General features: G+C 39.5%; 2 protein-coding genes across 5 annotated transcripts in view; both read right to left on the bottom strand.

Moving 5' to 3' along the window:
• snx14 (sorting nexin 14) overlaps nt 1–8,481 on the bottom strand; it is a 57,389-nt gene extending 48,908 nt beyond the window's left edge. For 2 of the 4 annotated variants that reach the window (XM_079639082.1, XM_079639083.1), the window contains exons 1-4: nt 8,325–8,481; nt 7,747–7,888; nt 7,414–7,534; nt 2,412–2,488 (exon numbers count right to left, since the gene is read on the bottom strand). In XM_079639082.1, coding sequence (XP_079495208.1) covers nt 2,412–2,488; nt 7,414–7,534; nt 7,747–7,883 — 335 coding nt within the window. In that variant the 5' untranslated portion in view covers nt 7,884–7,888; nt 8,325–8,481. The remainder of the gene's footprint in view (nt 1–2,411; nt 2,489–7,413; nt 7,535–7,746; nt 7,889–8,324) is intronic. The other 2 variants (XM_079639080.1, XM_079639081.1) reach the window with 1 other exon arrangement.
• A 2,327-nt stretch (nt 8,482–10,808) lies between these two features.
• cnr1 (cannabinoid receptor 1) lies at nt 10,809–14,408 on the bottom strand. The gene is made up of 2 exons (XM_079584454.1): nt 14,288–14,408; nt 10,809–13,509 (listed from the first exon to the last, which is right to left on the bottom strand). The coding sequence occupies exon 2, from the start codon at nt 13,483–13,485 to the stop codon at nt 12,055–12,057; it is 1,431 nt and encodes a 476-aa protein (XP_079440580.1). The 5' UTR covers nt 13,486–13,509; nt 14,288–14,408; the 3' UTR covers nt 10,809–12,054.
• Between the last annotated feature and the right edge of the window lie 258 nt (nt 14,409–14,666).

Here is a 14,666-nt window from a genome sequence, read left to right as displayed (position 1 = left end):
AGAGCGAGGCTGGAGGAAACAACTTTTCATGCGACCTGAACCCTGCTTCGAACTAAACTGCCAGTGTGAAACCCCCTTAATTAACTACACAACAATACAGCAAGCACTTTTTTAAACTTCAAGAAAAAGAAGAACAAATAATGTGCACCAGGTGTGTGTTCGCTTTATTATGTTTTTTTAATAAAGAAGCCACTTTTAACTATATCGTATTGTTATATCAAAATGCTATCATATTTTGAGCAGCAAATCAGTTTTTTTTTATATACATAAAAAAGCCTGACAATGTCACTGCTAGATACCTGTGAGTATTGTGGTATTCCACCATGTTTCTCACTGTGATGCCAATAACTCTTGCAGATCAGGGCTTGAAGAAAATCCCAACATGCACTGGTATTTACGGCTTTGTGGTGGAGTTCATGTGCATTCAACTCGTAAATACGATCTTTTCAACATGACTTGGCATTATGCTGCCTTCACGTACTATCACAATTATCGTATATGTGAGTTTCCTAGTTAAAAATTGGACATGAATGCCCTCTGAAGTCGTATTTATGGGGAGCTCGGGGATAATGCTGCCTTTATGTGTGATCTGAGATTTCCTACTTCCCACTTCTGAAGTTGTTATTACGAGATAGTCGCATTCAAGTGCTTTTGTTGTCGGAAATAACGGGAATCATGGAGGACACCAGGTTAATTATTGCCAATTTATTTAGCGTCCCATTAATTGACAACCATAAAAATTCTCCACACGCTAAGTCCTTTGGATGAGACGTTAAACTGAGATCCTGACTCTGTGGTCATTAAAAATCCCAAATTTGCCTCTTGGCCTCTGTCCATCATGGCCTCCAAATCATCCCTATATACCGATTGGCTTCATCACTCAGTCTCCTCTCCACCAGTAAGCTGGTGTGTGGTGGGCATTTTGGCGCAATATGGCTGCCGTCGCATCATCTAGGTGGATGCTGCACATTGGTGGAGCTTTGAGTACTCAGAAAAGCGCTATATAAATGTCACGAATTATAGTCAGCTTGCTGACAATTCTGGAATTTGGATCAAATACAGGCTCTTTTTGCTGCGTGTAAAACATACAATACGCTTTTAAATGATTATTTATATATGTAAATATGCACTACTTTAACGACAAGACCAGGCGATGTAGCGGTTATGGAAAAACCTAATAAAGAATACCATGCAGTCACAGCAGCAATCATTCTCTTCTTCGCCATGTTTAAAGTTTATGGCACGCCCAACTCGGGAACTCGGGCATTCCAGTTTCTCCATGTCCAATTTTAAACTAGGGATTTTGTATTTATGATAACTCCGACAGCTTATGAAGTTCCCGCGATTATTTATGTTGAAGGTCAGCCGGTTCTCACCTCATTGTCCCCTAATTTTTGCTGTAGAATTTTACTGTTAAATTGTTTTTTTGGTTTTGTTTGTCTTTCCCAAACCAGAATATTTTGTCTTGCCTTTTAAGCTGAATGGGACCCTTTTTATAGACACGTTTCTAAAAAAGTTCATAAAAAAAAAAATAACTTATATAATGCTACACTTGTGTTCTTTTACCTTGGCAGTAAGTCACAAAAAAATTAACACTGCTGCGAGGGTGTTTCTAATACAACGAAGGGAGTGACGGCAAGTTTAAACATTTTCTCCTCTCTATGTTTTTCTTTTTTTTTTTTGGAAAGTCATAGAAAAACTATCTTTTGTTATTGGAGCAAAATGGGAATAAAAAAAAAAGTTATATTTGCTGTCGTCTCATTCACCTCTATAGAAGTTTAACAAATTATGACGACTTCCACTTCTGAGAAACCCAGAAATGTGAAAAGGGTCCATAGTGTAAATGGCAAAACTTGAAAGAAAGTTTATAAAATTCAATATAATTTTCTCAATTCTTGCTTTTAGAAGAACCAACTCACAATGCTTGCTTGAACAAAAAGAACACATCAGCCACATTCAAAATAGAAGAAAAAAAACGGGTGGTGGAGGTGTAGCCCGGCTAAAGTTCAACATACAGTCACTTTTCAGTCGAGTGCGTTACAGACAGACAACAGAAGTCCATATGTCTGTAGTTCTCTCTCTCTCCACTGTTGTCCCTCCTCCTGGAGTCCAAGCGGGGCTCCTCCGTGGGTCTTGAGACCAGTGTAGCCACACAGCTGTTATTTGTTACACAGCCCACTCATTCCCTACCTCGCCCTGCTTGCCACAGACACTAATGTAGTTACATTAGGAGCAGCATTTCAATCAAAAATAAATAATCAATGAACCTGAAATATGGGAAAAGGATTTAAATATTGACAGGAGGGAAATAATGTAACAATGTGAACCAAAAATGAATGGTCCAAAAAAAAAACTTTCATTTTTTTTATTCTAAACATATATTTTTTTATTTCGTTCTTTTGAGATCATACCTGTGGCGTTTGCACTGGTTTTTCCCACATACTGCACAGCTGTGACCCAGAGGGAATAATTCCTGCTGTTCCTGTGGCTAAAGATACACAGATATATACAGTATATTATTCATAAATACAGTACAGACATTAAAAGAGTCTCCAATGACATCTGAGGTGGTACAATATTATCGCTTAAATTACTTTTAATTAGTGGTCAATAGAGGTTTTTGGCTGATATCTAGAGAGCGGGTCATTCGATATAATGCGGACCAGCATTGTAAACAATATTGATGAAATGAAAAATAAACACTTATTTTAGACAATATATGCCCCAAATTCACAAAAAAAGAGGAAGATATTGAAAATGAATAGGCAGAGATAACACTTATCCAACTGGTCAAGTATTGCCCAGGCCAATTTATAGGTCCACAATATATCCAATATATAGTTCCGGTCATAAATGTTCTGATATTCTACCAGTATCATATTGCACATTTATCGCTATTTATTATATTCGGGATCTGTTGGCGAAACCCAGCTAAGACTTCCAAGCCTGCTCAAAGTCCTGTCATGCTACAGAGTACCACTAATAGAGTTTTCTATTACATTACATTATATTTTTGTCCCATTTGTCCCACATTATATTCACTGTTTTGGTCTGTCACCTTGAACTTGATCATGCAAGTACAGAATGAGAATGAAATCTCTGAAGAGTTCCAATGCCAAGCCAGCTAGAAGAAACTAGCTACAGAAACGTGAGTTGCGTCACATCAAAATAAGTGTGCAGTGACTTATGTTACATCTTAATAAGGAGAAAAGGTGGCTGAAGGTAATCTTGAGTCTGAGCTTTATGTAGAAGAGATTTAAAAGGAGTTAGCAATTGTTAAGTCCAAGGTCGTACATTTATGTAGTTTTATTTATCCATTTGTTGTGTTTGTGTCTAGATGTTGTGTTTTAGGATTTCTGCTGCCATTGTGTGTACTTCACCGCCTCGATCATCATTAAATTGCCTCACAGCTCAGATAATACGTGTAATTACTGTTCTTGCTAAGAGTGATTTACGAGGACACATGGTGCACATGAAGACAGTGGAGACTGCATACGAACAAATTCCTTTCTCCTGCCTTAAGATGTTGCATTTTCCACATTGTTTGCTTCTGGTTTTGTTGAAGTTGTTGCTCAAAAGTTTTTCAGTTTTTCGGATTAGCATGGGGGTAAGAGAAGGGAGGGAATTTTACTTTTTTAAATGTACTCTCAGTTGTTTTTGTGAAGAGCTGGAGGCGGGTGAGTCATCTCTATGCTTTAAAGTTGCAAGCACAAACCTTACACTTGTGCCGTAAAAAGATGCAGACTCTCAAGGGACAACATTTGTGAGTGAGCTCAGTTACTGTGTGAAATGCTCCCCCCAGTTTCCTCTCAGTATCCAGCTGCCAGTTGCATAAACATAGCCAAATGTGTCTGTGTCTTCATTACTAGTATGACCAACTTACGATTAGTCAAGGGGAAATCAGTGTTACTTCTTGGTTTCAAATTAAGCCAATCTATGTTTTTACGTACTTGACTTAAACCAGTTATGAACAATGTGATGACTAACTTGTAAGACTAGTCTTAGCAGTTTATACAACCATCCCCCATGCATGTGCAGTCTAAGCCAAACTCAAAACAGACTCTGACTCTGACCATAAAGACGACAAGGCTGCATCTGCCTTCCTGCCTGAGATCATCTGGGGGCCTGATGGCCCAGGAGTGAGAGGAGGAACTCGACAGCGCCCCCTCGTGGTTAGTAGCAGTACTAAAAAGTGAGGATGGAGAAGAAGCTAAGATCTATTATAACTAATTACCAGACTTAAACTCATGCAATATATGAAGAGTTCAGATACAAAAATCTCTAAGACCATCTGACATGTTTTCTTTTAAATTAGCTTTTTTTTCAGGCTCCTATGTTTAGGTTCAGTAATTCCACTTTTAATGGCAATGAAAAGTTTATTAGTCAGTTATTGAAATGCCTTATTTATTTATTTTAAATGTCACTTTAGTCAATTAATTGGTATTTAACAAATTTAACTGTCTTAAACTTAAAAAGTCCATGTATGCTTTTTTTGCAAAAACCTCCAAGTCGACCTCTTTGGAGAACAAGACATTAAAAAGTTGCAAAATCACTAAAGATGCAACTGGAAACATTGCAAATGATGAAAGCAGAATTCAAAATGTAACCATGAAGAAACTGATCCACACAGCTGTGATGCATGTGACTGCCACGTCCATTTCTGTCAGAGTTTTACAGCAACACAAGGTTTTACAGCTGCACAAGGAACACTGTTGCGTTTACTTGCTACCCGTGAAATCAAGCTCGGCAATTGAAAGCCTTCTCATTCGCACACCGTGATTCATCTTGAAATCATATGATTTGATTCATTTATGTGGACTTAGATAATTTAGCTGACAAAGGGAAGTGGCGTTTAGTGGTTTCTGCCAACAAACCGGTATTTCTAATTGGGCTGACGCTGGGATTTAGCGGATTTGAAGCGAAAGCATTTGATTAACGTATAACATGTGCAGAGAACATTTACTCGATATCATGAGCTAATTTTTGACGAAGGAGGCGTTTAGTGGCTTTTGCATCTGAACTCTTCATATGAGCTAAGGATTGAGGTGATCCTGTAAAAAAAAAAAAAAAAAAACTACTAAGGAAACTAAGGAAAAGAGCACCCATCCATCCTCTGAACAGATTGTGCTATGTAGGGTCACTGCGATGCAGGAGATGTCTCGGCCTGAAGGAAGGGAATAGCCTGGACAGATGGCCAGTCCATTAGAGTGTTAACACTCACTGCTGAATATCTTTGGATTGTGGGAGAACCTGAAGCACTTGGAGGAAACCCATGCCAACACAGGATAACATGTAAACTCCACACAGTAAGGCCTCCTGACTCAGCCAAGACTCAAACGAGGGACCTTATTGCTGTGAGGTGACAGTGCTACTCACTGAGCCGCCGGGGAACACAAGGGAAAAGAGAAGTTACATAAGAGTCTATGGGTTGTCTTGGAGAGATGATAGATCCATTCGCTCATTGACCACGACGCAAAATTATATCTGGGAGCTCATCTTATAGTAAGGGATCTCAAAGTCGCTGAAAGACCTTAACAAAAGTAAAACTGATTGGTCCAAGGTAAATTCTGTAGAAGTAGAAGTAGAATATAAGTAGAAGGCTGGAGAAGACGTGGCGGACTGAACAGAGAGGCTGATGTCAGCATACATTAAGCACTCTGGGATGGAAATGACACTGACCTCGATGAGCAGGGTAACAAGGGACCACTTGTTGGGATATGGCTAGAAGGCCTAAACCATGATCTGAAAAAAGCACTAGTGTCAGGGGTGACTTGACCCTATGTGAGAGACAAGCAGCTCAGCTTACCCAGCTGCATAGCCTTACAGCACTCAGGGGGACCCCTGCTTGTCAAAGGCCCCTGTGAGAGCCGGTATTGTGAGAAAAAGGAGAAGTGGGAGAAGGACTGTAGGAAGAAAAAGAAGCAAGGTCAAAAATCTGTGAAAAATCCCAACTCAAGAGACAACTCCTCTGGGAGATTATCTCAGAACAGAGATATTGCATCTGTAATTTACAGGCACTTCCCCGTTGTGCAATCGAAAATATCCACCAATTACGGAGGCGGAGAAAGGAACTGTGCCAGACATCATGTGGACAATGAGAAACTCTCATGATACCTGGTGGCTCTCTGTAGATTACTGGGTTATTAGTGTATTGGCAAATTGATCCCCGTTGTTGCAGACCCATAAGCAATATTCTCTGTTGTTCTACTAGAAGCAGAGTTTTTTAGTCTGTGGATTGTAATAAAGCTGCAGAACATGGCACAGTGAAAGAATGACTCATGCATTTGTTCCAGGGCAGCGAGTCTACATTAAAGTGCTAGGGAAAAAAGGACAAATGTGTTTTTTTCCAGGGCACCAAGTCTATATTAAAGTGCTAGGAAAAAAAGGAAAAATGGGAAGGCCCGTACAATGTCCTCCTAAGCTCAAGAAAGAAAACGATGAGTGCATCCCACTCACCATGTCTGAGGTGCAGTAGGAACTTAGGAGTGAGCAGAGCCTGGGGAAGAACTCACCCCTACAGGGGATGAGGGGGTGTTTCTGTTGCAGGAGAAGGAGTGGCCTGCACTCAAGCCAGCAGAGATCCTGATGGGTCTGATCCTGATTGGTCTGATCCTGATTTAATTTTGGTTCCATTGAAAAGGACCACCCCAAACACTCTATGGAGGCCGAATGCGTGCGATTTGTTTTGCTCTATCTTGATTTCCTTTGTGATTGTGTGCAACTTGCTTTTGTTTATTCGATTTATAACTCTTAGGTTGTTTTGAATTACTTTGGCCTTCAGTTATATGGTGTAAATATTATTTATTATTTATGTGATATATATATATTTTTTAGGGAATTTAGAGGATCCTAAACTAGTTATTTTTGTTTATTATTTTGGCCTTGTCCACTCCTGAATTTAACCACTTTGTTTTTGGTTTTCACTATATTTTTGTTAATAAATTTATATTTGTTTTAACATTATCTTTGTGAGTGAGCGCACATTCATTTATGTTGCGGCTGGCCCTAGACGGTCGTAACACATATCGAAAAGAAAGCTCCATAAAATGTTGGTTATTTTGTAATAGCATTTCCTGGATCTTTAATTTCATCTACCTTTTCTATTTCAAGAAAGCTCCATTTACTGAGGCTTGTCAGAAAAACCATGTCAGAAAGATGAAGACCACTACTTTTGTGATAATAAAGCATTATCAAGAGCCGGGAGATGTGGTGTGTACATGCATATTCTGTGGTTGTTTTCAATACCACATTTTGTTTGTTTGGGCTGCTTATTGTTCACATAATGTTTGAAAAATATAACACCGGACTCGGAGTAAGGTTTATCACTTTGTGTAACTGAACAATCTCTTATTGAAGACTCTCAATATTGCGCTCCTGACTAGACACTTCTCAAATCCTAATGGACACACTTACTTTCCTCTTGGACCGTACAGAGATGAGGATATTCGGCAGCAGGAATTCTGGGCTGAGGGAGCAGTAGAATGTGATCACTCCAGCCAGAAACGACCAGAAAACCATGAGAATATGGAGATACCTGGAAAAAGTGGCAGGATGCAAGCATGTTTACTGTAAGCATGTGGATGATATATTTGTTAATCATCAATCTACAGCTCCTGGAAAATTGTTATTAAAGGCTAAACTGGTACAAATGAATTTTTGGAGCAAAAACCTTGATTGACATTATAAGTGGAATTGAGGGGGGAAATAACATGCTCCAATAACAATAACAATATCAAAGCTACTCACTGGTTGAGGATGATGGTGGAGGAGATCATGAAGGTGAAGATACAGAAGATGACAGGATATTGACGAGCAACATCCTTAAACACATCTAAGCGCAGACCTCTTCTCACACCGCCCAGAAATGAGTGAGGGTCCGACATTATATCTAAACGAGAGAATACATCTATGCTGAATGATTTACATATTCATGAATTGTCATGGTATAATTCCAAAAACATTATGGTTTTTATCATAGTGCCATTTCCAAAACATGGTAGTACCACACGATAGCCTACACCTATATATCATACACTAAAACGAATAGTTTTATTTAAAATGTAATATGGTATTCACACATACAGTAACGTTACCATGATATTTAACAACATGATCCTCCAAGGTACCTCAAACAAACAATACCATGGTATTTTTACTTTGTGTTACTGTCAAATCAAGACAATAATATCAGATATTAAACTACAGTGGATGATGATGGTAGTCTGGTAATCTTAGCTAACCTGCAAATGTGTTTAAACAGTGTAAATAACACGAAAACATTTGCTCTTAAACGTCAGTTTAGTGCGATGTTGTAGTTCTCTCACCTCACAGATGATGCGCAGGTCTGATATAAACTCTAGAAACATGTCAACACATCCTGACACTAATGTTTTGATCATCCATCTGATCGTTTCACATGATCAGATTATTGAGCTGCACTACCGGGTTTAGCATGAAGGCGTCATCCCGAATTACCGTTTCAAAATAAAAGTCCTGTTGAAACTTCCATAGGCTTTTTTAAATGGAAAATAATTCAAGATTTATTTTTTTGTATTGTTTGAAATATTACAGATCTCTGCCTTTCAATTTTAAATGCATTTTTTATTTTTATTTTTTTTGCATTTTGAAACACTTTATGGCAGTTTTATATTGTGACCTCATGCTGAGGACAGGTCTCCCAAGCATAGAGCATGTATTCAATGAATGTCCTGAGTATACAGATTTACTTCAGACTTTCCTTTACTTTTTAAGTATTTTTATTTTAATTAATTTCTTTATTTTTAACTTATAAAGAGGGCTTTAGTGTGTAAGATATGTTTTGTCCCTTATCTCAATGAGTGACCAGTTTGTAATCCATAAATTCATCATAACTCATAACTCATAAATCTGACTCTGGTAAAGTTCCCGCTGTGGGTCGAGCCATACAAGCATCCACCTCTTCATCAGACTGTTTCTGAATCACTTTAGTCACACTCCCACACTCATTGTATGGCATATATGAAAAAACCCTCTTACGGAAATTTCAGGCATGAGTGAATTAATTTTAAAAGCCAAATCTGTGTAATTTGGATATTTTGTTGCAAACTAAGAAATAATTTGAATGAAGTAGGCTACTTAAAAATAGAAATACACAAGAAAAGGTAACTAACAGGGTTCCGGGTAACAGGGTTGCAGATTTAGCCTGAATTAACCTTTCAAGGTAGGCCTATGTTACTTATATTAAATAATAGTCTTATATATCTAACGTTGTTTTTCCTTTTCTGTTTCTTCAGCAAATAACATATTTCTCTCTTGTGCTTTAAAGGGTGCTGAGATTCTCAACAACCCCACAAGGGGGCATCAGCAAACCAAGATGACTTCAAATCATTTCAATTCAGTTATATTGACATCTAACAGAATATGCTAAGATGCACAGTGCATCTTAATAATAATAATATGCCACTTACCATATATTTGACCATCCTCTTGATGATCATTGACAGCCCATAACTTGCATGTCTTGCCTGATGTCTGTCTAAATTCTGCAGAGGTATTAGATATTTTACATACATCATTAGTAGATACAAATTTTAACTGACATCCAACGTGATGGAATATGAACTTACATCGCTTAATGTAGTAAGTAAACAACCTTAGACAACCAACTTTATGTTTTATATCTATCTGTCAAAGCAAAAACACCATAATCCAAAGAGAAATTTACCTTGAGTATTTCTCAATGGTGAAATGTGATCTAACTGTAGATAGTGTTTATGACCACTAAGAGAGAGAGAGAGAGAGAGAGAGAGAGAGAGAGAGAGAGAGAGAGAGAGAGAGAGAGAGAGAGAGAGAGAGAGAGAGAGAGAGAGAGAGAGAGAGAGACCTTGGGTTATGTCATCCCTTCGCAGACAGTGGTAGTGGATGTGTTTATGAAAACTGAGAGGGAAATTTGCTTCTCCCTGTGGTTGTTCTGGTACATTAAACATGAAGTCACGTTAGTGTTTTTCAACCCAGGTGTTTAGTAGGCTATGCCCTCCATCACTGGCCATGGAGTCAACAACACCCTGCTGTTACATGGACTGAAGCTTCATGAGATTAATACTATATCATAAGACTTACACATCTCTCAGATTCCAGTGAAGAAAAAGAACATCGCAATCATGATGTAGGCTAAGTTTAAAATGTTCATCTTAAAATGTGTTTATTGTGTTATACTGCTGTCTTAATGCTGTTACAGTGATAATGCCAGATCAAGTCATCATACATTATCCCTTATACATATAGAAAGGGATTTTAAAAAATGAATTCTTAAAATTATTCATAGAAATGTGTTGCCTCGGAAGTTAATTGCTTTCCGTTCTAGAAAATGACTCGTAGCTATGAAACTGAAGTATCCACAAGAGGGAAACAGAGACATTACCAACATGTGCAATATGGCCAGACTTTCACTCTGTGATTTTGCCAAGTAAGATGTGTCCCTGGGTCAACATAATTAATTGATCCTGGAACTACATTCCTGTCTGAAAATGTGTTCCTAACTGTAACTCCAACCCTAAACATAACCCTACCCATAAGTTATCCTTAAAATCAGAGAAAAATGATATGTGAAATGAAATGATGAATAACACTGAAGTAGAAACACATAAGGTTGGAAGACTAAACTTGACATAACTGTGAACTTGTCCCTCAAATCTGAGTGGTTGATTGAAAACAAAGATGTTGATCCAAGAACATGTTGCACTTGGTGAAATTATTCATGTGAAATCACCCTTTGATTCCATAATGATGTGACATGTAGTTTTAAATAAAAGTATCCCGGCATACACAGTTTAGGTCAGAACTGACTTTATTTAAAAAAAAAAAAAAAAACATTTGAAAGAAAAAAGCTTGCAATGGAAATTGAGATACATACAGTAGGTGTGCAAGCAGCTTCACTTCGAGACAGACTTTTAGAAACTACTTTGGGACAAAAGCCACTGTGACGTTTTATGATTTTTAAGCTTCAATACTTAGGTAGATTAATTTCAGGTAAAATGTACCTATACTTTTGAAAAGTGCAAACAAAAAAAGCACCACCACACCATATCACGGTTTAAGGAATATCACTGACCAGTTATGATATTTACATTTCAACTGCTTGTTAATTACCTACAAGATTAAATACTAATTTGTATGAACACGGGGCGGGAGGTTTTTTTTCTCTGGGCTTTGTGCATGTTGTAAAAATCTGTTTCACTTCACATCTCAGAGAAATACATAAGCAGAATGACAAAAAAAAAAGGCTCAAATCCAACACGGTTATTTCTGTCACTGTATTATCTGTGACGATTACAGGACATCTTGTAAAAAAAATAATTGAAAATAGTCTTTTTTTTCTGATCCTCACGACATTAACAGAAAAGTATTGTGTGGACCAGATACAGTATATCTAAAAACAAGATTCAATGCATTCGTTAACACTTTCTTGCTTTCATTATTTATGTCCTTGAGGAGCAACACAATCTCCTCCTCTCTTATAATACTATAATTTCCATTTATTTCATCTCAAAAACAGAGAGACGTTTATCTTTTATCGCTCATCACGAGGATGTTGGATACACTAAATCACCACATAGCTTTACAACATATTTACATAGATAACAATGTGTGTACACACACACACACACACACACACACATTTGAATTCATTTTTACACGGTTTTCATATTAAAAAGATCATTAGCCCCTTATTCCCATGTGAGAAGATATCATAGTTCAAAAACCAAAAATTCAAAGTATAAAAATATAGTCAACTTTCATAAACCACACACACACACACACACACACACACAATATCCACACATATTACACTTAAATATAAGGGAGAACAACAACAAAAAAGCCCCAACAGAATTACTCAGTGAGAACCTCTTATTTTTGAGGGGGGGTGGGGTGGTTGGCACTTAAGCAATGAAACGTCATAGTCAACACTTCGTCAAACCAGTGGTAACTTAAGCAGCTTTGTGTTTTGAACTTTCTGCATGTAACTTTCCATGACCGGCAAGAACACACACATTCTTTAGTTGAACCGTACAATCAAACGGCTTCCGCCGAGGTCTCCGCCGACACGGACATGGTTAGTTTGGCTATTTTCACAGTGGTCTTGACGCAGCTCTCGGCGGCGCGATGCGTGTTCCTCTGGCAGTCGGACTCCAGGCTGTTGTCCAGCGTCAGGGTCGTGCTGGAGGAGCTCCTGCAGGCCTGGCAGGTGGTGAGGAACGCTCTCCGCAGGTCTTTACTCCTCAGGGCGTAGATGATCGGGTTCACCGTGGAGTTGAGCAGGCACAGCATACTGCAGAACGCAAACACTGTCTTAATGTTGTCGTCCATCCGCCAGAACAGGTCGTACACCATGATGGCCAGAAGCGGCCCCCAGCAGATCACCAGCACCACCAGGATGAGGACCAGGGTTTTGGCCAGGCGGATGTCCATGCGGACCTGATCGGGCCTGGTGGTCTGGACCTTGGTGCCGTCGGAGGAGTGTACGACCAGGCTCTTCTGCGACGTGCGCCTCAGCATCCTCACCGCGTGGTGGTGGGCCTTCCAGAGGATGTACATGTAAGCATAGATGATGAACAAGACCAGAACGCTGGTCACGCCGATCCAGAACATCAGGTAGTTCTCGTCGATCAGCGGGAAGATGTCGGAGCAAACGGAGTTGAGGCGTTTGCAGTTCCAGCCCAGCAGCGGCAGCACGGCGATGATGACCGAGATCGCCCACATCACGCAGAAAGCGATCACGGCTTTGGTGCGCGTCACGATACGCCTGTACGACAACGGGCGGTGGATGGAAATGTATCGGTCAATGGCGGTGAGGAACAGGCTTCCCACAGACGCGGTGAACGAGGCCGTCACGCCGCCCAGCTTGAACAGAAAAATGTTCGGACTGTCTTTGCGGTGAAAGACGTGAAAGTCCAAGAAACTGTAGACGAAGATCACGCTGCCGAGCAGGTCTGCGATGGCCAGGCTCCCGATGAAATGGTACGAGGGCCTGCAGCGCAGCGTACGGGACTGCAGTATCACACACAAGACCACCAGGTTCTCCAACACCGTAAACGTCCCCAGCGTGAGAGACAGAACTGCTATGGCCAGCTGTTGGCTAGGAGTCAGTATCATGAAACACTCCATGTCCATAAAGTTCTCCCCACACTGAAGGCTACTCCCATCTTCTCCCAGGCTCCAGTTCCCGAACACATCAGAGCTGTTAGTGGGGTAAAAGGGGAGACCTTTCACGATGAGCTCCTCATCCGGTCCCACTTTGCCCGAGAAAGGGCTTCTTCGGTAGGCAGCAAACGGCTTCGGCAGTGGGTATCCGCTTTTGGCGAAGTCTCCGTCGATGACGTGGTCATCGAGGCTGATGTCGTTCGACCCGATGTACTGAAGTCCAGAAGTGATGGTTCTGAACGTGGTTTCTGCCACTCCATCCAGAACGGATTTAACATCGGACTTTGAGGCAGGGAACAGCATGGTCAAAGATGCTCTAAAGGAAACCTATTGGATTAAATTGAGAGAATGTTTTGTTCAAACAAGACTGACTGAGGCATATGGATCCTCATTATTTCGAGATAACAGAATATTGAGCTCTCGAAAGCTCGATCGATGCTTCACTGAGCACAAAAATAAATGCCCTCTCAGACGAGCCATCATACGGCTCTTGTATTTTGCGCTTGTTGTTTTCCTTGCATGGATGGGCACCTAGGGATTATTACACTAAGAGACGGGCTTTGAATAATTGATGTCTGCAGCTGACAGACTCAAGCTAAAACACCATAGTCATAAAGCAGATAACAACTTAGGAAGCAACTTTATATTGGGGAGAAAACCGTTTTTTTTTTAAACTCATAATTTAATATGCAATTGAAAATGAAATAAAACTATTAAAAATATAGTTAGAATTTAGAATACATTATAAACTCAAACATATATAGACTGCAATATAATAGTAATGCATACTATATCACCTGTGTGCTCATTTCACTGTGTTTTGAATCATTGCGCTGCATTAAATGAATTAAATGAAAGTTTAAATTCCGTATCTGGATTCAATGTGCATCGCAACACGTGAATCACGATTCATTTATTGTGAAATTAGTCTATTTAATATTTAATAGGCTATCGCACATAGGCTAATCACTGCGAGGCGCATTTGTTTAAAAACAGCGAACTTTTTCTGTTTGTGCCGAAATAAACGATGTCATAGAGTCATGCACTTTAAATGTATAAAAGATCACATTCATCGAGTTGATAGAGTTGAGAATTGCCGTTTTACCTTCACATAGTTCGCGCAGACTGTGTTCCTCGCTGCATGAAGAGATGAGATGATCTCGCAGTGATCCAGTGAGTGAGTGAGGGTTCAGATGCTCTGGGTTTGTGGGAATGAGATGCTCTTCTCCACAGTGTGCATATGAGCCTATATGACGCATCCCGAGTCACATGACCACCCACATACACGAGCATCTTTAATGTCAAAAATGAAAATAACTCAAAAGTGTAATGTATGTGTGTTGAGAGATGGTTAGGTTTTTTCGACATACCTCCTGTTTGTCTAGTTTCCAATGGTTCATGGCATGCACATAAGAATATCAAAGAATATTGACTGTGAATGTTGTTTCTATGATGAACAGAATGACTGTTTTAATCATTTGGTC

The sequence above is a fragment of the Phoxinus phoxinus genome, assembly GCF_949152265.1.
Source record: "Phoxinus phoxinus genome assembly, chromosome: 16".
NCBI classification, from domain to species: domain Eukaryota; kingdom Metazoa; phylum Chordata; class Actinopteri; order Cypriniformes; family Leuciscidae; genus Phoxinus; species Phoxinus phoxinus.
This window is presented reverse-complemented; position numbering and strand designations above follow the sequence as displayed.

Coding starts and splice junctions, on each gene's coding strand:
- cnr1 (XM_079584454.1), bottom strand. CDS start 13,485: ATGCTGTTCCCTGCCTCAAAGTCCGATGTTAAATCCGTTCTGGATGGA.